General features: G+C 45.3%; 1 protein-coding gene across 6 annotated transcripts in view; it reads left to right on the top strand.

The window, feature by feature from the left end:
• EPN1 (epsin 1) overlaps positions 1–27,494 on the top strand; it is a 1,407,891-nt gene that overhangs the window by 999,492 nt on the left and 380,905 nt on the right. For all 6 annotated transcript variants that reach the window (XM_044080699.1, XM_044080709.1, XM_044080717.1 and 3 more), the window contains one exon: positions 8,900–9,079. In XM_044080699.1, the coding sequence (XP_043936634.1) occupies positions 8,900–9,079 (180 nt within the window). The remainder of the gene's footprint in view (positions 1–8,899; positions 9,080–27,494) is intronic.

Below are 27,494 nucleotides of genomic sequence, written 5' to 3'. Positions count from 1 at the left end.
AAGTTTCTTTACAAAAACCCTTCTGCTGATCCAGAAACTATTTCCCAGGGTCCAAAAGGGGTTAAGGCTTCCATTGCAAAAAATCCAGTACCCTCTGACAGAGATTCCAGAGCTTTGGATAGATGGGGGAAGAAAGTATACACTTCTGCAACTTTAGCAGTAAGAGCTTTAAATTGCCAGTTTCACATACTTAAGTACCAACAATATTTAATGGCTCAGTTAAAACAGAAAATGCTTGCAAGCTCAGAAGCTCTTGATTGTAAAGAAATGCAGGATTTATTGCATGCAGTTGAACAGGTGGGAAAACATACTCTGCAATGTGGTTTTGATTCTTTAGATGCCTCTTGTAGAGCTGCAATTACAGGTTCTGTGATTCGAAGACATGCTTGGTTAAAAGAACAAAGTTTGCCTGATCATGTTAAGGCAAAATTATTGGATGCTCCTTTACAGCATGATACCTTGTTTGGTGTTAGGGCAGAAGAGGTGTTAAAGAAAATGGAGGATAAAGCTAACTCTATGCAAACAGTCAAGGATTTCTTACAGGTACAGCCACCTCGGTTTAGCAGAAATTGGCCAACAAAGAATTGATCCTTTCCAGTGTCACAGGCCACAGAGAGGCAGATATAGACGCCCAAGAGGCAGATCTCAACCCCAAGGCTCAGACAACGACAGTGGGGCACCTCAACCCCAAAAGATGGTGAGGACAAGTCTCAACCTTACAGGAAACAGTCACAATGACTTTCCCCTTTGTAAGCCAAGCATGTCCCTTTTGGAAGCCCCCTTAGGGAGAAAACTAGCACTTTTTTCTCAAAACTGGCAAACATTCACCCAAGACCAATGGGTTCTGAATATTGTATCTCAAGGTTACAGATTCCACTTTCATACTTTACCAAGGCTAAAAGGAATGCCAGACCTGCCACAAAATCAATGGGCAGAGGCACAAAGACAAATAAATTTCAGCCCTCATGGACATGAGAGCTATTCAAAAAGTACCACAACAGGAACAAGGACAAGGATTTTCCTCAAGACTCTTCCTGGTCCCCAGAAAGGACAAGGCCTGGAGGCCCATACTAGACCTTTCAATTCTGAATAGTCACCTGGATATTCAGAAATTCAAAATGTTGACATTACAGCACCTTCTACCCATGCTGGGCAAGAACGCTTGGCTTGTTACTCTGGACCTCAAAGAGGCATACCTGCATGTCCCTATCAGACAAAATTGCAGAAGGATACCTCAGATTCAAAGCTGGTACAATGCACTACCAATTCTCTGCACTGCCCTTTGGCTTGTCTACTGCGCCCAGGGTCTTCACAGAGTGCCTGGCATCAGTAATTGCATTTTACAGACAAAAAGGAATTCAAATATATCCATACCTGGACAACTGCCACATCCAAGCAGAGACAAAGGACATTCTTCTACAGCATCTGGCATTTGTAAAAAGGTTGCTAATTTCTCTAGGGTACACAGTAAATGAAAAGAAGTCAAAACTAGTGCCCTCGCAGCAGATTATATTCCTGGGTGCCAGCTTAAATACAACGGCCCAGATGGCTTACCTCACGCCAGACAAACAAGTTCAACTAACTCAATATTTTCAATTGCTGGCAAGAAAGTCCCATCTCCCTTCAAGAAAAATTCTGCAGGCCCTGGGATTCATGGCATCCTGCATACTACTAATACCGTATACCAGACTGCATGTGAGGAAATTACAATGGTACCTGAAAAGTGTTTGGACTCAACACTCTCACAGTTTAGAAGCAGTAGTACCAATGATGCCCTGCCTACAACAGGAGTTTCGATGGTGGGCACAGGCATGTCACCCAAACAAGGGTCAGCCTTTTACCCAACCCACAGCCAGGCAAACTCTAACAACAGATGCTTCGGATTACGCCTGGGGAGCGCACATGGCAGGAAAATGCATTCAGGGCAAGTGGACCACAGACCAAATGTATCTTCACATCAATCAAAAAGAGATGATGGCTGTTCAAAATGCTCTAACAGCTTTCAAGGACCTTCTACATCCAGGACAATTACTACTAAAGACAGACAACACCACAGTAATGTGGTACATAAACAAGCAAAGGGGGCAGTCATTCTTATCCCCTATGCAGGCAAGCCATGACCTTGTGGAACACAGCTCTAACGTATCAAGTTCACCTGCAAGCACAATTCCTGCCGGGAAAGAAAAATACTCTGGCAGACGATCTAAGCAGAAATATCATGGACCCTCACGAATGGAAATTGAATCCACAAATCTTCAGCATGGTAACGCAAAAGTGGGGATGCCCAGATATAGATCTTTTTGCCTCCCCACTGAATTGCCAACTACAAATATTCTGCACAAGGACTTATCACAAACAAGCATGGAAAGTGGATGCTCTTCTGTTCAGCTGGAAAAACCTAAAAGTTTGCCTTCCCGCCACTGCCTCTCCTTTCAAAGGTACTCCTAAAAGCCAGACAAAAAAAACACAGATGATCCTGATTGCTCCAGACTGGCCATGCCAGCACTGGTACCCTATCTTAAGGAACTTGGCTCAAGGCCCACCATGGATTTTGCCTCAAATTCCACACCTTCTGACTCAACAAAACAATCGGATCCTGCACGGTCAGCTCAAAACCCTAAACCTGGCTGCATGGCAGATACATTAGTCAAACAGACAACACCTCTCTAAAGCTGTTATGGATGTCATTTTGGAGGCCAGGAGGCCTAGCACCAGGAAAGCTTACTCAGAAAAATGGAAGAGATTCTGTGCCTGGAACCAGGCTCAAAGCCTTGACCCTCTTGTTCCAAACATTCCTCAGATTTTACAATACTTAACTGAGATGCTGGACAGAGGCCTATCCTTCTCATCAATTAAGATCCACGCCTCTGCCATTTCAGCACATTACAACACAGATCCTCTTTTATTCTCTCATCCCTTGCTAAAGCAGTACCTCAGGGGGGCTAAAAACATAAGACCGCCCCGGAGAGCACCAACACCAACTTGGGACCTCAATTTCATTTTGGAAAAACTGACCCTGCCACCTTTTGAGCAAGCCAATACAGCAGATCTAAAATTTTTATCATGGAAAATAGCTTTGCTCCTGGCAGTAACGTCAGCACGAAGTGTCTCAGAGCTACAGGCATTAATGGCAGTGGAACCTTTTATAATTTTTCATCAGGACATGGTATCTTTAAGGACAAACCCTACCTTTATGCCAAAGGTGGTATCTAGTGTGCTCTTAACCAAACCATCCATTTGCCAATTTTTTATCCAAACCCCCAGAATAAAGGGGAGAAACTTCTGCATTCTTTGGACATACACAGGCAGCTACGCTTCTACTTGCACAAAACAAAGGCTTTCAGGAAAACTGAGCAACTGTTTGCAGCATATGCTGCAGGATCACAGGGCAAGGCTATCTCAAAGCAGACTATATCCAAGTGGATAGGACACTGTATTCGGTACTGCTACAAATAGCATGGAAAATTTATTTATTTTATTTATTTATTTGCATTTGTTTAACCAGGATAGTCCATTGGGCTCAAGAACCCGTTTTCAATGGAGTCCTGGGGAGAAAAGCTCCACATACATATTTAACAGAGAATGAGGATATACATAGACATTACATGGGGTTCAACATGAGAAAAGTAACAAGTACAGGGGAAATACATATACATTTTCTGGGGTAAAACATAGTACAATGTACGTAATAAATCGTGCAGAAAACAGCTGAAACAAGGCAATAAGAGTTACACCAAATTAAAAAACAAAAATATGCTGCCTGGTGTTCGTATAGTCAGAGTAGTCAGAGCTGAAAGAGTTACAAGATGAAATAATAGGTTATGATAGGTTATTTTAATAGGTTAAAATCAGTCCCAAATAACATTAGGCCACATTCCACCAGGGCAACAGCCACTTCAACGGCCTTTCTCAGAGGAGTACCTACCAAGGAAATTTTGGAGGCTGCAACTTGGAGTTCAGTGCACACCTTTACTAAGCACTACCAGCTGCCTCTCTATTATAAATCCAGAGCAGGATTTGCCACTGCAGTTCTGCAGGGCCTCGTAGCTTATCCTAACTCTTTATAGACCAGCCACCCAACCTCAGCTTTGGGATTCTACCCAACTGTAATTACTGCAGCAGTGTAACACAATGAACATAGTACAGTTTTGTACCTACCATAAGTGTAGATGTTCAAGTGTTCACACTGCTGCAGTCCAGGTTACCCTCCCTCCATCCCCTCTGAACTAGCTGGACTTATCTATACCTTTCTATCCTATACAACCTTTGGGGTGTATTTGCTGGTAACTGAAGGTATTGTTTTTATTGTATATTTTTGATTAGCAGTATGTATTGCCTACCTATTTGGGGGCACCTGACATCTGGGGCAAGAAAAACTGAAGAAAATTACGTCAGATGCATCTTGTATACCCCTGGCGCACTGAAGTCAGGGAAGAAGTGACAGCAACCGATGCCGGACCAAGACTTTGGAACTCGGGCCGACTGCGGGACCGCCTGACGGCAGGATAACCCAACTGTAATGACTGCAGCAGTGTGAGCACTCGAATATCTACATTTATGGTAGGTACAAAACTGTACGTTCTGCTCCCTTGCTCTCATATATGCCTCATCAGTTTTCACTAACCTACAGCCCTCTAAGCTAGCTAAACTGGAAAAGTCTTGTGTATACTGAGTATACATTGCTGAATGTGAAAAATCAGTCCTAGCAGATGTCGGAAATGTACTTTATCTGCAGTTTAAAATATCTTTTGAAGATAATATTTCTCAAGAAAATGGTCAAGCACTTGTAATAGTCTTATTTATTAAGACACTTTCTTATAAGTCTTAGTCTGTAGTATACAATCCTACTGAAATCATAGCTAACAATACAAGACTATTATGGCTGAAAGTAACCACATTAACCAGTCACATCACTGTGTGACACTTAGTTGCAGACAGTTAAGGGAGGGATCAAATCTACTAGCCTAGTTTCATGTTATGAGTGACCACAGCATCCTATATACACCATGTTCTGCCACCAAACTGTAATTAAACTGGTTCACACGCGTGTGTGCACAGAACTGTGCTGAATAAACCAAAACCTAGTACTCCGAAATCTAGAAATCATAATGGTGACTTACTGTGTATAAATTACTAAACTGTGGAAATCAGTACCAGCAAATGTCGTAAATGTCTGGTCTTATCTACTATTTAAAATCTCTCGGAAGATGAGTTTCTCAAGAAAATGGTCAAGCACTTGTAATAGTCCTGTTTACTTAGACACTTTTAAGTCTTAGTCTGTATTATACAGACCTATTGAAATCACAGGTAACAGTTCAAGAGTCCTACCCTTCTACAACATATTACTAAGTGCCCATTCCCCACCTTTTAGTTAGATCATGCAAATATCACTTTAGTTTTGTAATTCCACTCTAGTAGTCTCCTAGTTACAGGTCTTAAGTAGAACTGTTTGAATAGTTGGGGATATCCTCCATGCCATGGATATCTGTCATCAGTTGCATTTCTGCTTGCACTAATTTCATGAGTATAAGGCATATGGAGGCATGTGGACTAGCTTTTATTTCCTTTATTTCTGACAAGAGCTTTGCAGCTGCATCATCTTTTAAAACCAAGACTCACTCCTCCAAGAAAAGGAAACTAGTCTGGTGGACTCCTGCCATAAACAAGCTATACAGTAGAAGGAGGAAACTAGTACAGAAAAGAGTAAAATCCCAAGAAGGGAAGACATCCCTGATCAGTGTCAGCAAGAAACTACGATCCCTCATAAAATCATCCAAGGCGAGCTTCGAAAGAAAAATTGCCAAAGACTCCAAAGATAACCACAAGGCATTCTTTAGATATGTCAAGAATCTAACTGGCAATGCTCAGATGTGCTCGGAGTTAGTGCAGAATGGCACAAAATACACTGAACCGACCGATATCGCCAACATCCTGGCAGACAGGTTCAGCACAAACTTCACCCCCAAAAGGGCCCATAACCATACCAGAAGAATGCAGAGTCCCTGAAATCATACATAAGTTGAAACAGCTCTCTCCAAAGCCAAAAAAACAGCATCAATGGGACCGGGCGGTGTTCCAGGCTGCATCCTACAGGAGCTCAAAGACGAACTAACCCCTCACCTAAACCCACTGTTCAAACTCAGCCTCTCCACAGACTACGTCCCCATAGAGTGGCACATAGCAACGGTTATTCTGCTTCACAAAGGTGGAGCCACAACAGACCCCGAGAACTATCGCCCTATAAGCCTGACTAGCTTGGTCTGCAAGGCTATGGAGAGCATCATCATGGAACTCATTAACAGAGACATTGGGAACCTCCAAACACTGGACCCTACCCAGTTTGGCTTTAAGGGCAGATCCTGCCTCCTAAACTTGGTGGACTTCTTTGAGACCGTTACCAAGGCTATAGACGAGGGAAAGGTTGTACACACAATCTACCTATACCTTCCAAAGGCCTTCGATACCATTCCCCATTCTGGTATTATAGATAAGCTCACCAGCCTGAACATAAACCCCTACGTTACAAGATGAGTTGCCAACTGGCTCATGGACAGAGCCCATATGGTGAGAGTTGTGGGAGCTAGGTCTGACTCTATACTGGTTACAAGTGGCATTCCCCAGGGCTCAGTCCTAGGACCCCTCCTGTTCGGCATATACTTCTCAGAGGTACAGGCAAGCAAAGGAGGGCTATGGCTGACCAAGTTCACAGTCTGCAAACGAGGGGCTATAACTGACTCTCCAGCTGACACAGGCATCCTCCGAAAGGGTCTCACTGAGACGGATACCTGGTGTCAAAATCATGGCCTCAAGCTAAATGCCAAAAAGTGCATAGTCACCCCCTTTGGAAAAAACAAAGTACCCACAAACTACCACATAGGTGGTAGTCCTGTAAATATGGAAGGCGTAATAAGGGATCTGGGGACCCAAGTAGATAGTAATCTTACCTTTGATAATCACATTACCAAAGTGGTTCGAAAATCCTTCTATGTGGCCCACCTAATCACAAAAGGGTTTGCATCCAGATCAAGAGGTCATTGTGCCCCTCTACTCATCACACATCAGTCCCATCATAAACCTCACTACAACAATAAATAGTACGTGCTGGAGGGATAGATTCCTGTCGCAGAGACTTCCCATGCTTTGGAAGAAGATTCCAATCTACCATAGGCAGAGCTCCTCACTAACACTCTTCAAAAGAAACCTTGACGAGTGGATGGGAAACAGAAAGTTTACCCCGGGGATCACTTCAGTGGCTCTGCTGGACAGAGGCACAGGGAACAAATCTAAGGGGTGGCGAAAGCCGACACATTCTGGCTAGGCTTATAAATGCCTTCGGGCAGGTAGCCTAGTACCTACCTATGAACCTTTGAACCTGTAAGATCTGTGGTCAGTATAACAGGGCAGATCCATGGGGAGATGGGGGGGTGCCTTTGGCGCAGATACATGTCTGTGGCAGTCGTCTGTGTTGTAATCACCCTGGGCATCAGTACATCTGTAGTAAGCACTACGAACTCCATTTTAGGTGTAAACCTTCATTTGGAGTGCTGTCAGCATTTTGCCGTGAAGCTTCCCTCTGCCTTTAGTTTGTCTTCTGCTACACTTTTTGGTGGTGTTTTTTTTGGGGGGGGTGACAGTTTGCAGCTGTATCCAGATATTTTACTCATCACATGCAATGTCTTAGAGTAAGATGCAACAGATGCAATAACTGATCATATCTAGAGTTTGAGATGGTTGCCCATAGTGGATGCATTTTCTCTGTCAATCTGCCTTGCATGGAACACTCCAGCTGCTGCATTATTGCAGCAGAACCTTCCTGTAATTTAATTTTTGATTCTGTAGTCTTGTGAGGTAGTGCATTTTCTTGCAGTTTCTTGTTCATGCACATATTAAGTGCATGGGATCCTGGGAGTGCACATGGTTCTTAGCTGTAATAGAAATGTGTTAAAAATGGTCCTACCCAGGTGTACTGCTCACTGTAGAGAGACATTTTGAAGATCAGTTGATATTCTAAGCAATTATGTTCTTTTTTAAACTTTGTCAGTTGTGCTCTAGGAATAGGACATTGGTTCTTTGTTGTCTTTGTTGTTGTATCTTGTATTTCATTTTAATGAGAATTCATTCATTTAAAGTGTATGGCTTACCTGAAGAATGAAGTATATGGTCATTGCCATTAGATGTGAAAATTGTGTATTTTTTTGTAGTAGAATAATGTTCATTCTATTAAAAAGGGGGTGGCATTCTTCAGTAAGCTACTTAATACAGTTTGTGATTACAGGTGAGTTGGAGCCTGTCCCAGGACTCCGTGAACTTGTGGCAAAGAAAATAAACCCAGACAGATGCCAGCTATTGTGGGATACTCACCCACTCACACTCATTCACTGAATGCACACCTGTAGGTAATTTGGGGAGATCGCCAGTCCACCTGCAGCATATTTTAGCTATGTCAGCGGAAACTGGAATACCCAGATAAAACCTACTCTGATCCACAGAAGATGCACAGACTTCACATGGCAGGCACTGCAACTGAGAACCAGATACTGTAAAGCAGCATCACTAGCCAACTGGTTTGCCCAGTATGGAATCTGTAAAAAAAAAAAAAAAAAATCTGAAGCACTGCACATCTCTGAGCATAAAAATGCCTTCATTCCTCCAGCTGAAGCACTTTATCATAGTGGTATCTGTGTGATCCTGTCAGTTCTCTTGAATAGGTTGTCTTTTGTACCAGATTTTTGTTTAAAGCATACCATACCTCGCTAGAGAGGATAATCTGAAGGGCTTTAGTGGATTGTAAGTGACTTTGTTTCTGAAATCCTGGCTGAAATGTATTTTTATGTTAGCATTTGTGCATGCTTCTTGTAAGAATTATTTCACCAAGTTTTTCATTCTTTGTTTGCCATAGGTTCTGTGCCTTTAGATGCAGATTCCACAGGTGATCCCTGGTCATCAACTTCATCAGTTGCTGCTCCAGTTAAGTCTACTAGTGATCCATGGGCACCTCTGCCATCTACGTCAAACAGTGCACAGCAGTTTTCTGACCCGTGGGGAGGTTCTCCTTCTAAACCTACTACTAATGGAACAGGTATCATGATGACATGTTGTAGTAGAAATTCTTAGAATATGTATGGACTGATATAGCAAAAGTGCATGTATTTGTTTATGTTAAATCTTCTCAACTTCAAGCACTAGCAGTTCAAACTTTTTTTTTTTTTTTTTTTTTTTAAGTTACTGGTTATACAGCTGGAATTGAGAAAATATATCAAGTATTACTTACGGAATTGTTAACGCTCAATGTCTAAGCTACTGTGATGGAGCTACTGCAATCCAGTCATGTTGAAGGGATGGTGGGGTGTTTGCTGTCAAGTCACTGAGTAATGAATCTGAAGAAAGTTAAACTAGTAACAACTTTTCTGAAAGCATTACCAATTATGTTGCTTCTTTGCAGTGCAAGCAGTCATGAAGAGTAACTCAGTCTTTTATTTGTTGTGTAAAACTGAACTGTAACGCACTCACTAATTGTGTCCATTGTTATGATGAGTTACCCGTTTCCATACCTGATAGTACTGCTTGAGCATGAGCTCACTAAGGCAGATATAAAGAACATGTCTGCTGTGGAGCATTCAAAGCTGCAGAAATACTGAAAGCATTTGAAAATGTTGCAGTATTAAAATGCATTGATGCATCCAAGCTATCTCCCTAGTTCCAAAAAAAAAGACTCTGACTGAAAAAGGTCCCAGAGAAGTTTACATTGTTATCATTGGCATACCCTCAGCTGGATTTGAATTTTTATTTTATGTTATATCCAATTATTGTACTTGAACTTGTTGCTTTCTGTTTTAAATACTCTGAATTGCTTAATTCTGAATTCACTAGTATTAAGCTTTCCCCTCTAAATATTTTACCTGCCTAGTAGACCAGGTGTTCCTTTTTTTTTTTTTTTTTTTTTTACATTGAACAGTTTACTAAAGAAATTTGACAAAGAAATGCACTTTTTCAAATAGAATGAATAGAACCTGCAGCTCAAAAAGTAATATGTTACTTTTAAAGGGGTTGATCTAGTAAACATTCTAGTTACCAACAGCTAGGTTGTGGCTTGTATGTCTTCGATCAGTTAAAGCTCACAAATTTCATTTAATTTCCTTTTTGTTGACCTAGGAGTTAGTGATTATATATTATGTGCTGCCCTAGTCTAAGCAGAGTTATGAAGCAAGTGAATTCTGGATATTTTGATTTTGTAAAACAAAGTTTTCAGATCAATCTTTACATATGCTAAAGGCAGTAATAATTACTTACTTGTGGTATGATTCTGCTTATGTGATTGGTTACTGTTAATATTTTATGCATGGAGCACACTTTCTGTGATTTTAATGTAAGTGATTGCATGTACCTGCAGGAATAATGCCCATTGTTACATTCTTCCTTGTGACTGTGTTATATGCTGTTTTGTACATTTTAAGCATGTATTTAGTGATGTCCTTGTAGATTACTGTTGCAGTATTCTGGATCTCCAGCTGGGTGCCAAAGCCAAAACCATCCAGCCATATGTCTGACAGATGACCTAAGATCATGGGTGCAAGGGTACATAAGTGGATGTATGAGCATGAAAACCTCAGACTGAATCACTGCCAGTACAAACACAGATCTTGCACCTGTCGGTCTGATGTTCTTCATGTTTCACTGTTGCAGTCATTACATTTGGGTAATCTGCTGGCAGGTTGCCCTCAGTCAGCCTGAATTCCAAAGTCTTGGGTCCTGCGTCAGTTGCTGTCTCCTCTTCCTTGACGTCAGGTCGTCAGGGGTATAAAACAAGCAGGCAACACCATTTTCTATAGTCTTTCTTGCCCCGTGGTACCAGAAGCAGTTTGCAAGTGCCGGTCGGCCGACTCCTGAAATTTTCGAATTCGAGTTTCAGAACCGAAGTCTTCACTAAAGCTAAGTACCCCATTCAGGAAACTTTTTTCTTGATCCATACCGATGTCAGTAAAAGTTAATAATTGCATTACTTGTGGGAAGCAAATACCTCATAAGGATTTCCATTTATACTGTATTCCTTGCCTAGGCCCTTATCATAATGTGCCTAGCTGTCGGTTTTATGCTAGATTTAACCAACGCACTATTAAGCGTCAGTATATCTTTGCCTCCAAATATTTTGAAAACAGATTTAACTATCCTGAAATGTCGTCTGATAGCAATCCGACTACCGGAGTACACAAAAAATGCAAAGAAAAGGAAAGAGACAGACCATCGAGGTCCAAAACTGATGACGAAGCTAAGCCAGTCGCCGGTTCATCAGTACTCAGTGAGGCGCTTTCGCAGTCCCCTGATACCTGCTACTTTCAAGTCACAGGCCCCTACTGAGACCCATGTGGAGTCCGGTACACCGCGAGATTCTCAAAGTATTGTACCCGCCGATGTCTCTCCCTCGGATTGGTCCAGAGCCGCTGAGCAGGCACCGACTTCTGAGGGTGTATTCAGGCCACAACATTTTTATATAAAACTGACGCCAGCTTCAAAATCAAAGACAAAAGCAACTTCTAAAGCTAAAAAACTGACGCAGGAGCCACGTGCACAGACCTCTATGCCCAAAAAGCAGATGATCAAAATGGCTGAAGACCTAATTACCTTGATCAGGGGTTCCCAACCCCCTCCTGATAAGAGGCATAGGCAAGACACTGATTATGAATCTTCAGATCAGGTTTCTTCCTCTTCTGATCAGGAATTATCTATACCATCCTATGAGGATTCTGATGCAGAGGAATCTATCCCATCTGCATCGCCTCCTGAAGATTATTCCTTTGGAGAAACCTTGCATACTTTCAGGGAGCATTTTCACTGGGAGAGTCAAGATTTCTCAGAATAAAAAAAGAGACTCGGGGATTTCCTCCTCCTCCCTCAGCATAGGCCTTTAGCCATACCTCCTGTTTTAGACATTGTGGATGATGTGTTTTCAGAGTCAAGCTTGACTCCAGACTCCTTACCTTCGGCTCCTAGCAAGCCAGACAGATATTACAGGGTTCCTGACTCTCACAAATTTTTATTTAGAAACCCTGCTGCTGACCCTGAAACTATTTCACAAGGTCCAAAAGGTGTTAAGGCCCCAACAGCAAAAAATCCTACCCACTCTGACAGGGATTCCAGGGCACTGAATAGATGGGGAAAGAAGGTTTATACATCTGCAACCTTGGTAGTTAGGGCCTTAAACTGCCAGTTTCATATGCTCAAGTATCAACAACATGTTATGTGATTACTGAAACAGAAAATGGTAATGATTTCTGAATGTGCAGAAAATAAAGAATTGCAGGAATTATTGCACGCAGCAGAACAAGTTGGAAAGTATACTTTGCAATGTGGTTTTGATTCCTTAGAGGCCTCCTGCAGGGCTGCAGTTACTGGATCTGTGATTAGGAGGCATGCCTGGCTAAAAGAGCAGCATTTGCCTGATAATGTTAAAGCTAAATTGCTGGATGCACCTTTACAGCATGATACTCTGGTATTAAGGCAGAAGAGGTTTTAAAGAAAATGGAAGACAAAGCTAAGTCTATGCAAACTGTAAAAGACTTCTTACAAGTGCAGCCACCAAGATTCAGTAGACACTGGCCTACAAAAAAATTGGTCCTTTCCTGTGTCCGACAGAGCTCAACAGGGCAAATCCAGGCACCCTAAAAGTTCTAGATACAAGTCAGAGGATTCTTGCAGGTCAAAGCAATGGGGTGCTTCTACCTCCAAATCTGGAGGAAATAAAGCGCAAACCCTACAGTAAACAGTCTCAATGACTTCCCTCTGCCATCACCAAGCACTTATTTTTTGGCAGCACCCTTAGGGTGAAAATTAGCACTTTATGCTCAAAATTGGCAGTTAATAACCCAGGATAAGTGGGTGTTAAACATAGTATCTCAATGATACAGATTCCACTTCCACACTCTGCCAATTGCAAACGATTGGCCAGATCTGCCAAAAAATCAATGGGCAGAGGCACAGAAACAAGTTACGTCCCTCATGGATATGGGGGCTATTCAGCCAGTACCAGAACAAGAAAAAGGACAAGGGTTTTATTCAAGACTGTTCTTGGTACCCAGAAAAGACGAGGCCTGGTTCCCAATACTGGATTTATCAATTTTGAACACATACCTGGACATTCCAAAATTCAAAATCCTAACTTTGCAGCAGCTTCTGCCCATGCTGGGCAAGAACACTTGGCTGGTAACATTAGACCTAAAAGAGGCATACCTGCATATCCCAATAAGGGAATTCTGCAGACAATACCTCCGTTTCAAGGCCTGCGTTATGCATTATCAATTCTCTGCACTGCCCTTTGGCTTATCTACTGCGCCCAGGGTCTTTACAAAGTTCCTGGCACCAGTAATTGCATTTTTCAGACAAACAAGTATACAAATCTATCCTTACTTGGACGACTGTCTCATTCAAGCAGAGAACAAGGAAATTCTTCTTCAGCGTCTGGCGTTTGTGAAAAGGCTTCTAACATGCCTGGTGTACACAATAAACGAAAATAAATCACAACTGGTACCCTCTCAAAAAAATAACATTCCTGGGTGCAAGCTTGAATACAACTGCCCAGATGACTTTCCTCACGCCTGACAAAGGCAACTGACTACTTCAAACTGATGGCAACAAAAACCCAGTTATCTGCAAGACAAACTCTGCAGGCTTTGGGGTTCATGGCATCCTGCATTCTCCTGATTCCATATGCAAGACTGCATATGAGGAAACTACAGTGGTACCTAAAAAGTTTGTGGAGTCAACATTGTAACAGTCTGGAAACAATGATTCCTCTCATTCCCTGCCTACAACAGGAGTTTCTATGGTGGGCAAAGGCATGTCACCAAAACATGGGACATGCTTTCACTCTATCCCCTGCCAGCCAAACCTTAACAACAGACACATCAGATTATGCATGGGGGACCCATCTGGCGGGAAGATGCATTCAGGGCATATGGACCCCAAAACAAATGCATCTGCATATCAACCAAAAAGAAATGTTAGCTGTTCAAAATGCCCTGACAGCCTTCCAGGACTTGATTCATCCAGGACAACTACTGATAAAGACGGACAACACCACGGTTATGTGGTACCTAAACAAGAAGGGGGTCACGCACTCTTATCCCGTTTGCAGACTAGCCATGGCACTGTGGGACACAGCCTTGCCTTATCAAGTACATCTTCAAGCTCATTTCCTGCCAGGAAAGCAAAATACTCTGGCAGACAATTTAAGCAGAAACCTTATGGACCCTCACACGTGGAAACTAGATCCACAAGTCTTCAGCATGATAACAAAGAAATGAGGGAGCCCGGACATAGACCTATTTGCCTCTCCTCAGAATTATCAACTGGAAAAATTCTGCACAAGGACTTATCACAGACAAGCATGGAAAGTGGACGCCCTATCCTATCCTTCAGTTGGAAAAACCTATCAGTTTATGCCTTTCCTCCTCTGCCTCTTCTTCCCAAGGTCCTACTAAAAGTCAGACAAGAGAAACCAAAGATGATACTTATTGCCCCGGACTGGCCCCACCAATACTGGTACCCAATCCTAAAGAATATGTCTCAATTCCCAGCTTGGTACTTGCCTCAAATACCTCACTTACTGTTCCAGCAAAACAATCAGATCCTACACAATCAGCTCCAAACACTGAACCTGGCAGCATGGCTGATCATGTAGTTATTCAAACAACACCTCTCAGTAAAGCTGTGATGGATGTCATTTTGGAAGCCAGAAGGCCTAGTACTAGAAAATCTTATGCTGATAAATGGAAGAGATTCTGTGCTTGGAACCAAGCACAAGGAACTGACACAGCAGAGCCAAATATTCCTCATATTTTACAATACTTGACTGAGATGCTTGACAAAGGCCTATCTTTTTCATCAATAAAAATCCATTCCTCTGCCATCTTGGCTCATTACAACACAGAGCCACCAATCTTTTCTCATCCTTTACTAAAGCAGTATCTTAGAGGGGCCAAAAATATAAGGCCTCCCAGAAGATCACCAATTCCTGCATGGGACCTCAATTATGTGTTGGAAACGCTCACCCTGCCTCCATTTGAACCAGCTGCTACTGCAGATCTAAAGTTCTTATCATGGAAAACAGCTCTGCTCTTGGCAATTACTTCAGCAAGAAGGGTCTCAGAGCTACAGGCCCTCATGGCTGTGGAGCCTTTTATCATATTTTACCCAGACAGGGTGTCCCTCAGGACCAATCCTTCATTTATGCCTAAGGTGGTTTCCAGTGTGGCTCTTAACCAAACTATTCATCTTCCAACATTTTTATCCAAATCCGCAGAACAAGGGGGAGCAGATTCTGCATTCCTTGGACATACACAGACAACTAAGATTCTACTTGAGCAGGACTAAAGCTCTAAGAAAAACCGAGCAGTTACTAGTGACATTTGCAGCAGGATCAGAGGGAAAGGCTATTTCAAAGCAGACTATTTCAAAATGGATAAGCCACTGCATTCATTTCTGCTACTTACACCATGGCAAACCTGTGCCCAAGGGCATTAGGTCTCATTCCACCAGGGCTGCAGGTACATCAGCAGCTTTTCCTCAGAGGGGTACCAGCCAAAGACATTCTAGACACTGCTACTTGGAGTTCTGTTCACACTTTTACAAAGCATTATCATTTGCCTGTCTACTCTAAGTCCAGGGCAGGCTTTGCCACTGCAGTTCTGCAGGGCCTTATTGCCACCCCGAATGCAGTTTAGCTCCAGCCTCCCATCCATAGCTTTGGGATTCTACCCAAATGTAATGACTGCAACAGTGAAACACGAAGAACATAGTACAGTTGTGTACACTTACCATAAATGTAGATGTTCGAGTGTATTCACTGTTGCAGTCCAGGTTACCCGCCCGCCATCCCCCTTTTATTCTGGAGTTTCTCTTTCCTTTACTATCTTGTACAGTCTTTGTGGTGTATTTGCTTGTAGATGAAGGTAAAGTTTGTATTGTTGCATGTATGTATAGCTTATGTATATATTTTTGCTACCCATTTGGGGGGCACCTGACATCTGGGGCAAGAAAAACTAAAGAAAATGGCGTTGGCTGCTTATTTTATACTCCTGACGACCTGACGTCATAGAAGAGGAGACAGCAACTGACACAGGACCCAAGACTTTGCAATTCAGGCCGACTGAAGGCAACCTGCCAGCAGATAACCCAAATGTAATGACTGCAACAGTGAATACACTCGAACATCTACATTTATGGTAAGTGTATACAACTGTACTTTCTTCTCATGCTTGTTGGAATTTTTTGGGCTTAATTTGTTCAGATAAGTGCCCAGCTGGGAACCTTCCTTGCTTTTTTTTTTGCAGTCATTGTGATTTAATACTGTTAAATTGTCTGCTAGGAGGGAAAAATGTGATTGTGATGGGCAGATTCCTTATAAGGATCTCTACTCCCATTGCGTCTCTTGCCTAGGTGCAGAACATAACTATAAAAACTGTATTTGTCAGTCATGTACCAAAAAGCTTACATATGTCTTTTTCCTCTTACAATACTTCAAAAATCCAGTGCCTAAAATGCCTTGCCCAAACTAAAATGGCAGAGCCTTCCACTCCCAATGTTCCTTTCATTCTGAAAAAGAAATTTAAAAGGCTTAGGTCTGTTCCTCTGTCTACGTGGTCAGACTTAGACTTACCCATTCAGGTTTCAGATGATGTATTTGATTGCTTCTCAGGCTCCTACTAATATGACCCTATCAGAGGCGGGTATGGTGTCTGATTCTCACACATCCGATATACTGACTTTACCGATAAGATGTTGAAGGGTGGAACCTCAATCTTAAAATTTCAAAAAGACTAGTGAATGAAGCAGATTAGAACAAGAACAGTGAGCCATCTGTTTAACTGAATAAACTACTTGAAACTTCAACAAGACATCTCTTTATTCCTCCCACAGGGAGGGTGTCAGAGTATCCTAGATCTGCTAGCTAAAGTGATTTTATCTGCACTAATCATTTGTACTCAAGTTTCCTTTTAGTCCCGTCACCCTCTGGGTCACAGGTGGGAGACTAGACTTGCCTTGAATCTTCAGGATTACCTCCATTTTCTGATCCTCCTAGAGAGGAAATTTCCTTTGAAGAAACCATATCTAAGATGATGCAACATTTTTAGTGGGAATCCAGGCAAATATCTGATGTATAAAAAGATATTGCAATTTGTTTACAATTTATTAGAGGTGGGCACCCCTACACCTGCATCTCCCCCACCTGTTTTGGAGGCTTTTCTGGGTGCCTTTGCTTCCACTGCTCCTGATTTTAAGCCTCCAACACCTGTAAGACGTGGAAGGTTTTATAAAGTATCCAAATACTTACAATTGCTTAATAAAAATCCTTTGGAAGATTCCTCTACTTTTTCTATTTCTACTGACAGGTCATCTAAACATTCACATACTGCTAATGCCCTTCCTCCGACAAAGATAGTGGAGTAATAGATTAATAAGGAATAAAGGTATACATTTACTCCACACCAGCTTTCAGAGCCATGAATTACCAGACGCAGATGATAAAATATGTCGTCTCTTGTGGCTAATTTGAATAAAACTCTTGTCTTCTCTGGAAGTACCTGACATCAAGCAGAATGTTATGTATATGGTGGCTTAGGCTTCTCAGGTAGGTATGAAGACAGCATTAAAGCCAAGCTTCTGGATTCCCTTTGATTTAGGAGTTATTATTTGGCCTTGAAGCAGATAATTTGATGTTATGTGATCCTATCTCGCCTACATTCTGACTGATGGGTTCGGAGCCGATCCCTCGGCTCCGACTCGGCACGCTTATGCCAAAGAGCGAAGTCTCTTATTGGCTGAGCTTACTATATCCCAGGATGCACCACTACCAGTCCCCCAGATCTCGTTTGCCGCTAACTAGCAAAGACGTGGTCTCGAGCTGGCTGAGCTAAGTAGTGTTTTTTCACTAACTTTTTCTGTCAGGAATTTGCTATTTCTATAACAAAAAGCTGTTTTAACAGCTACTCTGTACTTTTGTGTGTGACTGGAAATTTTTTTGTGGAAAATTTGTGTGTGATTGGGTGTTTGATGTTAAGTTGTCAATCTCGCCTTCATTCTTGCTTGATGAGATCTTGATGGGTTCGGAGCCGATCCCTCGGCTCCGACTCGGCACTTGCTTTAGCTCGAGAACTCCTTTTACCAGCTCGAGGCAGCCCCATATCCCATGATGCAAGGCAGGAAGTACCCAGATCTCGTTTGCCGCTTGGGAGGTCTTCTCTTTACCAGCTCCTGGTAAGTAATTCACATTTGTGACATTTAAGCCCCTTTTTAGTTAAAAACTTTTTGTTTTGATAGTTTAACTTTAAATTTAACTTTTTCTGACAGAAATCCCTGTCTCTCTTAATTTTTTTAGTCAGTTAATTTCCCTATCCCATCCCCCCCCTGTTAGGGTGTGTGTGTTGGTATTTTTTACTAAATACCCTTTTGGTATTAGTTTAATTAATTGGACTGGTGTGTGTGTGTTTTGTTAGGCACCATGTCTAAAGAGAGGGTTTCAGGTTTTAAGAAGTGTGACTCGTGCTGTCAGAAGATGTCTCTGACAGACGGTCACACTTCTTGCCTGTACTGTTTAGGCCCTCTTCACCTGCAGGACTCCTGTGCTATTTGTCACTCCTTCAGCCAGAGAGTCCTGCAGGAGAGAAGGAATAAGTTGATTCTCAGGGATCTTCTTAAGCCGGAGGGCTCTCCGGCTAAGTCGGCCCCACAAAATCAACTAAATCTGCCAAGACCCAGGCTTCTGTTTCTAAGCCTGTGGCCTCGGCTCCGACTCGTATAGAGTCGAGATCGGCTCGGCTGGAGCCGATTCTGATCCACTAAGCTTTCGCCGATGGCTATCGGTGCCGAATCTGCTTTGACCACTGTGGTGTCGGTTCCGACCGGCTCCGACACCCACGTGCAGGCATCGGTGTCGGCTCCGATCGGCTCCGACACCCATGTGGCACAGGCATCGGTGTCGGCTCCGATCGGCTCCGACACCGTTACTGTGGCTGTATCGGCTCGGCTGGAGCCGATACATCGAAGCGTTCTGCCGGCTCCGAGAAATCGGTGCCGACAGGATCAGTAATATCGGCTCCGATGACCCATTCCAGGAAGAGGTCGAGGGTCCCTTCCTTGTTGCCGATACTTTCGCCCGGCCTCGCCTCTTCTATCGGAACGGAGCCATCGGAGCCGATCTTCAAGGTCATCCAGGTTGTCAGACCATGACCTAGAGAGAGTGGTCAGTAGATTGCTCAAGTCACAGGTACTGGCCCAAATGCTACACAGTCCGTCTCAGCAGACGACTGTTGGTCCACACCCCGTTACAGTTCCTCCTTCAACTCTACCTCAGAGCTTGGAGTTGGAGTCTTCGGGCATGGTTACTGCTACGGCTGGAGGACGGATACCCCCTTCTGTTCCTTCAGTCCCTACTCTTATCTCCTCTTCCTTAGAGGGATTCGGTGGTCGGGCTTCCATGGTCTCCTCCGAGGGGGTGAGTGGCATCGGACCCTTGTCCGAACCCGCTCTTCCCTTGGAGCCTCGGCCTTGGTGAGCTCGGCTCCGACATCTGCCTCGGAGACTTCCCTTCGGTGGCCCCGGAGTTCCTAGCTCTTGGAGCGGAGTCTCTCGGACCTGCCTGGGAGGGGAGCATTCGAGGTGATGAAGAGTGTACTGGCCACTGGTATCAGTCAGCAGTCTCTTCCCGTAGCTCCTCCCTCTATTGTACCTGTTGACATCTCTGCCACTTCTCTTGCTACAGGACCCAGAGATCCTCCGCCTCAGGTTTCCCCATTGGGAATTTCCCCTCTTCCGAGGATTCTCCTGATGTTTCGGGAGATCCTCCTAGGAAGAGGACTTGTAAGAGGAAGCATGTAGACTCCCTGAGTCTGTCACTTGGATACTGACTTTGATGAGTCAGAGGGATCCCCTAGATCCCCTCTGAGGATGTCTCCTTCTCAGACATCCTAGAACTTCTGAAACAGAGGGAAACTGGCCCACCAACAATCCCTCTGAGGATGAGTCAGTATACCTAGAGGCGTTTGGATCTCGGCCCTCCACCTCCTGGGTGTCTCCGCCTTCGACCCCTTATGCAGGTTATAGCTCGAAGGCGTGGACAGCTCCTGACTCTGTAGAGCCAGTCCCTAGGAGGCCTTCTAAATTTATAACTGCCCCTAGTGACAAACAATTCCTTACCAAGGGTGTCCCGCTGATGCCATGGTGGTGGCTGCGGCCACCAAAAGGAACTTGCAGATCCTTCCGTGCCTGTCCATCCTCCTAACAAGGACTCTAGGACCATGGATAGGTATGCAAGCGGATGTTTTCCTCAGCGACCTTTGCTATGCGTTCGCTGAATTATCTTTGTCACTTCACCAGACTCCAGAGAGATATCCTGAAGGAGCTGGGAGAAGTAGTTCAGGATCCTACAGCTGCAGGGGCCCAAGAAAAGATTGCTTCACAGCTAGGAACCCTCAATTCCATTGCTAACTCCTCCATGCGGCTAATATCTTATGCTGCTGATGGAGCGAGTAGAGCTGCAGGCACAGGTGTGGCTCTTAGACGCCAAGCCTGGATGCGGCTATGTGATTTTATGGATCCCTTTAAGGCGTCCTTCACAAATTCTCCCTTTGATGGGTCAGCTTTGTTTGGCCCTCAGGTGAAGGAGACCTTGACCAGGTGTGAGCAGGACGGCAAGACTCTTTCTGCTGTTGGAGTCCGTTTTCCACCCCTTCTAGGCCTTATCCCAAAGGACAGAAGGGTGGGAAGATGTGGTTCCGTAAATCTCAAGGAGTCACGCCGATTCACGTGGTCAGTTTACCCCTAGAGGCAGAGGGGTAACAACAACAGACGCCGCTCTAGAGGCAGAGGGGTCCAAGAATCAGGGCAACAGGGAGTCTCTTCCTGAGAAGCCCTTTCAGCATCCCTGAGGTGTTGCCCGGCTGTCCCTCCTTGGAGGCAGTCGGGAAGATTATCACTGTACCCAGAAGCCTGGCATTCCCTCACTCAAGACAGATGGGTACAGTCGATCATATCCAAGGGTTACATAATTCCTTTCGAGGAAAGTCCCTTCCCTCAAGTTCCCTTCCAGATGTACCACCCGGTCTAAGGGACATTGCAGAGTTAGAGATCGCAAAACTACTGCAAAAAAGAGCCATTCAGCCAGTTATAGACCATTCAGAGCCGGAATCTACTCAAGGTTCTTTTGGTCCCCAAAAGACGGGAGACTGGAGACCAATATTGGATCTCAGCAGACTCAACAAGTCTGTCAGGAAGACAAGATTCCGAATGGTCACTCTTCAGTCAATTCTACCCTTCTTACAGAAGGACAACTGGATGTGCTCAATAGACCTTCAGGATGCGTACTATCACATCAAAATTCACAGACGCTCCAGGAGATTTCTCCGCTTTCGGCTGGGGTCCAGTCATTTCCAGTTCAGAGCCCTGCCCTTTGGTCTCACTACAGCCCCCAGAGTGTTCACCAAATGCATGGCAGTGGTCACGGCTCACCTGAGACGTCAAGGATTCCAGGTGTTTCCGTATCTCGACGACTGGCTCCTGTCAGCCACCACCAGGCATCAGCTTATACAAGCCAGGGATTACACAATAGACCTTTGTTCTCATTTGGGCATCTCAGTCAACTACGAAAAATCATCCTTATCGCCCTGCCAGTCTATTACCTTCATAGGCAAACTTAAACACTGTTCGGATGTCAGCTACCCTTACAGAACAAAGAGTTTCAGACATTCAGACTCATGTCAGGATCATTCTGGCCAGCAAGAAGGTACAGGCCAGAATGGTTCTAAAGGTGTTAGGTCTTATGGCTGCGGCCATCACTCTTCTTCCCCTGGCTCGATTCTACATGCGCCTCCTTCAGTGGATGCTGTTCACACAGTGGTCATACCAGCAACTCCCTATGCGTCACCAGATTCTGGTGACACAAACATGCAAAGAACATCTTGCTTGGTGGATCACATCGTCTCAGGTTCACCAAGGCAGGTGCTTTGTACCTCCGTCCCGATAGCCACTGTCACCACGGATGCCTCCCTGATCGGGTGGGGGTCATTATCAGGGCAGGATGGTTCATGGGCGTGGCAACCGCTCGAGTACCATCTGCACATAAATGTCCTGGAGATGAGAGCAGTGCTTTTAACGTTGCAAGCCCTCAACGACTTTCTTCCCATAGGGACAATTGCAGTCCACACAGACAACATGTCTGTAGTTTGGTATATCAACAAACAGGGCGGAACCAAGTCCTACCCTTGTGTCGAGAAGCTCAGACTATGGCAATGGGCGATCTCCTCTCATCGGTTTCTGGTAGCAACGCATATCCCTGGGAAAACCAACATTATAGCGGACAGATTGAGCAGAGCTATTCTCATGCCTCACGAGTGGTCTCTCAAGCAATCCATAGCGGAAGAGATTTTTCTGGAATGGGGTCGTCCATGTTGCGATCTTTTGCTACTCCCCAAAACAGCAAATGTCCAGACTTCTTCAGCCTCTTCCCTCTATCAGGCCATCCCCCAGAGACGCTCTGACCCAGGATTGGCCCCAGGGACTTCTTTATGCCTTCCTCCTTTTCCTCTGATCCCTCAGGTGATCCAGAAAGCTACCGTTTTGAGAGCCAAATTGATTCTCATTGCCCCTTACTGGCCTCGACAAGTTTGGTTTCCGTTCCTCCATCATCACCTTTTGGTGCAGCCGTGGCATCTGGACCCAGTGCCAGATCTACTGATTCACCAATCCGGTCAGCTGCACCGGTCAATCCCTTCTCTCAACCTCACAGCATGGTTGCTCCACTTCCTTCCTTAGCCAGGCTTCCTTTGATCTCTAACCCAGTTAGAGATATCATAGTAGCTTCACTAAAACCCTCTACCAGGAGGATTTACACAAGCAAATGGAAACGTTTCTCTTATTGGGCTAAGGCCCAAAATATTGATCCTTTTACTGCCCCTGTTCAGGCAGTTCTGGACTTCTTAGCAGAGATTTTCCATGCAGGCTCCTCTTCTTCCACAGTCAGAGTTCAGTTGGCTGCTATTTCTAATTTTCATGTCGGGATAGCAGATCATAATATTATGTCCCATAGGCTCTGCAGGGCCTTTTGAAAGGAAGTTTCCTACTAAAGCCTCCAATCAGGAATCCTCCTCCTCAGTGGGGTTTAAATTTCGTGCTCACATCCTTGATTCTTCCCCTTGAGCCAGCTGTTTCTTGTTCCCTGAAATATCTTTCTTGGAAAACTTTATTCCTAGTGGCTATTACATCTGCCAGGAGGGTGTCTGAACTTCATGCTCTTTCGGTTCGACCCCTATTTGATTTTTCACAAAGACAGAGTATCTTTGAGAACTAATCCATCCTTTTACCTAAGGTCGCTTGAAAACAATCTGAATCAATCTATTGATCTCCCTGTATTTTTCCTAACTATTCAGATAGAGCTGAACAAAAGCTACATTATCTTGGCGTCCACCGTCAGCTTAGATATTATTTGGACAGAACAAAAAATTTAGAAAATCTGATCAACTTTTTGTTTCCTATGCGGATAATAAAAAGGCCTTCCTGTTTCTAAAGTGACTTTGTCCAGATGGCTTTCTTCGGTCATCACTGAAATTTATACGATCAGGGGAAAACAGCTGTGCTCAAAACCTAAAGCACATTCAACTAGGAGTTTAGCTACTTCTACAGCTTTTCAAGCTAGACTGCCTTTAGACACTATTTGTGCAGCGCCACTTGGGCCACTCCTCACACTTTGTTTCCCATTACAAATTGGACTTGGCCTCCAGGGACAGAGCCAGTTTTGGCTCTACAGTCCTCAAGAGTTTGTTCCATTGAGCCACCCAGGATAGAGGTGCTAGGGGCGGTCCCATCAAGCAAGAATGAAGGCGAGATTGACAACTTAACATTAAGAAGTTATGTACCTACCATAACGTTCCATGTTAGTTGTCTTCTCTGCCTTCTTTCTTGCGACCCTCCTCCTTCCCCTGGCCTGGACAGACCTTGTATAAGAAACTATAATACTAAAGACCATTCAGACCTGGTCCTTTTTCCATTTGTAAGTTTCTTCTTCCTTTGGGAAGTATTGTTTATGCTTGGTGTTATTGCCCTTTGTCAACAAACGAGATCTGGGTACTTCCTGCCTTGCATCATGGGATATGGGGCTGCCTCGAGCTGGTAAAAGGAGTTCTCGAGCTAAAGCAAGTGCCGAGTCGGAGCCGAGGGATCGGCTCCGAACCCATCAAGATCTCATCAAGCAAGAAAGAAGGCGAGAGAAGACAACTAACATGGAACGTTATGGTAGGTACATAACTTCTTATTCTGACTACAGGCCCCCCTTGATCTGTAGGGCCTTCCCTGTCAGTCAATCCCTTTCGAATCCTTAGGGGTTCTAGGATCCCCTTGAGTTATTTTCTCTGTTGTTATCGGGCTGTCAATCTTAACCGGCAACCGTAAGCTAATCTTTGTAGTGTCAGTCAATTTAGAAAGACAATACAGAATAGTGGGGTTTTTTCTGTGAGAGAGTTACTGAATTGTTGTTATAATGTCTCAGGCTCCTAGGCCTTCGGGCTTTAAGAAGTGCACTAAGTGCAGTTTTAAAATGTCTATCACGGATGACCACTCTCTCTGTGTATATTGTTTGGGCGCCAAACATTTGCAGGAGTCCTGCAGCGTGTGTCACGCTTTTTCCTCGAGGGTCCTCCAAGAGAGGAAAAATAAACTTATTTTGAAAGGCCTTATAAAACCCTCTTTTGAAGAAGCTTTAGCGTCCTCTCCTTCTCCTTCTCCTGCTAAAAAGAAAAGGGCGTCGGCTCCGACCAGTCCGTCGGACCCGACCGCCAAAAGACATAGGCAGGCTTCTTCGGCTGCAAGGACTTCGGAGCCGAGGGCGGAACGGTCTGCCTCGATGCCTCCAGTCTCGACTCCTCTGGCTTCGGAGCCGATGGCTGGGGCATCGAGAGGCGGGTCACCTTCATCGGCTCCACTGATCTCGGAGCCGATGAAGGTTGTCCGCTCAGACACTTCCTCCTCGGCGCCGAAGTCCTCCTCGGCACCGATGGAAACTGGTTTGTGCATTCCTTCGGCGCCGATAGTTATCGAGTCGCCTCGGAGCCGGTCCCCTAGTCCCTTGGGGCCGTTGGAGAGGCCTACTCGAACCCGTTCGGTCTCCTCTAGGTCATCGAGGATGTCAGATTCGGACATAGACAGGGTGCTCCAAAGACTGTTCCAGTCCCCAGTCTTTCAAAAATTTGTTTGGCTCCAACCCAATTGGCTTCGGGCCGATAGCCCATTCCATTGCCATTCCTCCTCCGACCGCTTGGCTCCGTGGAGCAGGTGCTGATGGAGCCAGTGGAGATCCTAGGGTCGGCTCCGACCCTTACTCCAACCCGCCTTGGTCCGAGTTTAGCACGGACTTCGGCCGGACCGGGGTGACGTTTGGGACCAATGCTGTCGGTTCGAGCCTCCCTCTCGGTGCTTGCGGGACTTCCGTCTGCTATCATGGCTCGGGGACGGACACTCCCAGGATTCTGGGGTCCGGCTTTCAGAGCTATGAGGAGTGCCTTGGCCAAGTCTTCTTCGCCATCTCTACGGCTTTACCGGCACCTTCCTGGGCATGGAGACTGGGTCTTTGGCAGTTCCCCTGTCTCTAGGCAGCGGAGCCCTGGGCCTGAGGTCACCCCACTGGGGGTTCCCCTCCTCCTGAGGGTTCTTGAGTTGTCTTGGAGGAGCCCCAAGGAAGAGATCGTGCAAGAGGAAGCACGTGGACTCCCCGAGTCTCTTACATCGGACACTGATCTTGATGATGCGGAGGGGTCCCCAAAGTCGCCCTCGGATGATGTCTCATTTGCAGACATTCTAGAGATCCTTAAGCAACGCGGCTGGATATCCAAACCCCCCTCCGCTGATGAGTCAGTGCTTCTCAAGGCCTTTGGGGCTCAGCCCTCCACCTCCTGGGTGTCTCCGCCCTTCGACGAGCTCCTGGATTTGGTTTGTCGGGCGTGGGAACATCCAGATACTGTGGAACCAGTGCCTTCTCGCCCTAACAAATTTTTGTCTGCCCCACCCGAGAAGGAGTTCTTGACGAAAGGCGTGGCTGTAGATGCCATGGTGGTGGCATCTGCTACACAGCAGGACGTGGCAGAGGCTTCAACGTCCGTCCATCCTCCTAATAAGGAGTCTAGGAGCATGGACCGGTGCAGAAGCGCACCCTGACTTCAGCGGCCTTTACTCTAAGGTCCCTGAATTATTTGGCACATTTCACCAGACTACAGAGGGATCTGGTCAAGGAGCTGTCAGATTCCCTCTCAGGTAACCTACCTGAGCAGCTAGCCCAGTCGGTTAGCTCTCAGTTGGCTACCCTTACCTCGATTTCTAACTCGTCCATGAGGCTCATTTCATATGCGGCCGAAGGGGCGGGCAGAGCGGCAGGCACAGGCGTGGCTCACGGAGACAAGCCTGGCTCCGTTGTGTCATTTCGCAGAGGCCTTCAAGTCTTCCTTCGACGCTCCCTTTGATGGGTCCTCTTTGTTTGGACCCAAGGTAAAGACACTCTTACCCGCTGTGAGCAAGAGGGAAAAACTTTATCTGCCGTGAGCACGTTATTCCACTCCCTTCGGCCTTATCCCAAGGCTAAAGAGGAGGGAAGATGTGGTTCCAAATCACAGAAGTTCTTTCCTCAACAGCAGGAAGATTCCCCTTCCAGAGGCAGAGGACGGGGAAATTTTTCTGGGAGACGCCGTCCCAGAGGCGTGCAGAGGGCCCCGCAACACTGGAGACCGCGAGTCCTTTCGTGGCTCTTCAGCCTCCCACACTTCATGAGGGATTGCCCGGCTGTGCTGCTCCGGAGCCAGTCGGGTGCCGTTGCCAAGCACCTAAAAGCCTGGGAGTCTATTACTCAGGACAGATGGGTGCTTCGGATTATTGCCGGAGGTTACACCATTCCCTTCACACACTCACCCCCACCGTCCAAAAAAATCCCGGACCCACCACCCAGTCAAAGGGAAATTGCAGCCGCAGAAGCTTCAAAGCTGCTAGAAAAGGAGTCATCCAACCGGTCCCCACAGACCAGATCGGATCCGGAAATTACTCAAGGTTCTTTTTAGTGCCAAAAAAGACAGGGGACCTGAGACCCATATTGGATCTCAGCAAACTAAACCAGTCCATCATGAAGTCCAAATTCCGAATGGTCACTTTACAATCCATTCTCCCATTGTTGGAGAAGGATGTTTGGATGTGCTCCATAGATCTCAAGGACGCCTATTATCACATACCGATACATCAGGCGTCCAGGAGGTATCTGCGCTTCAGCCTGGGAGACAGTCATTTCCAATTTTGTGCACTGCCCTTTGGTCTCACCACAGCCCCCAGGGTGTTCACCAAGTGTTTGGCAGTAGTGACTGCTCACCTGAGGAGTCTCGGATTCCAAGTGTTTCCCTATCTGGACGACTGGCTCCTGACTGCCACCACCAGGCATCTACTACTAGACAACCTACAAGCCACCATCTCCCTGGGTGCTT

The sequence above is a fragment of the Protopterus annectens genome, chromosome 1.part1, assembly GCF_019279795.1.
Source record: "Protopterus annectens isolate FY-2018-M chromosome 1.part1, PAN1.0, whole genome shotgun sequence".
NCBI classification, from domain to species: Eukaryota; Metazoa; Chordata; order Ceratodontiformes; family Protopteridae; genus Protopterus; species Protopterus annectens.
Note: the sequence above shows the minus strand (reverse complement) of the source record. Positions and strands in the feature narration are given on the sequence as shown.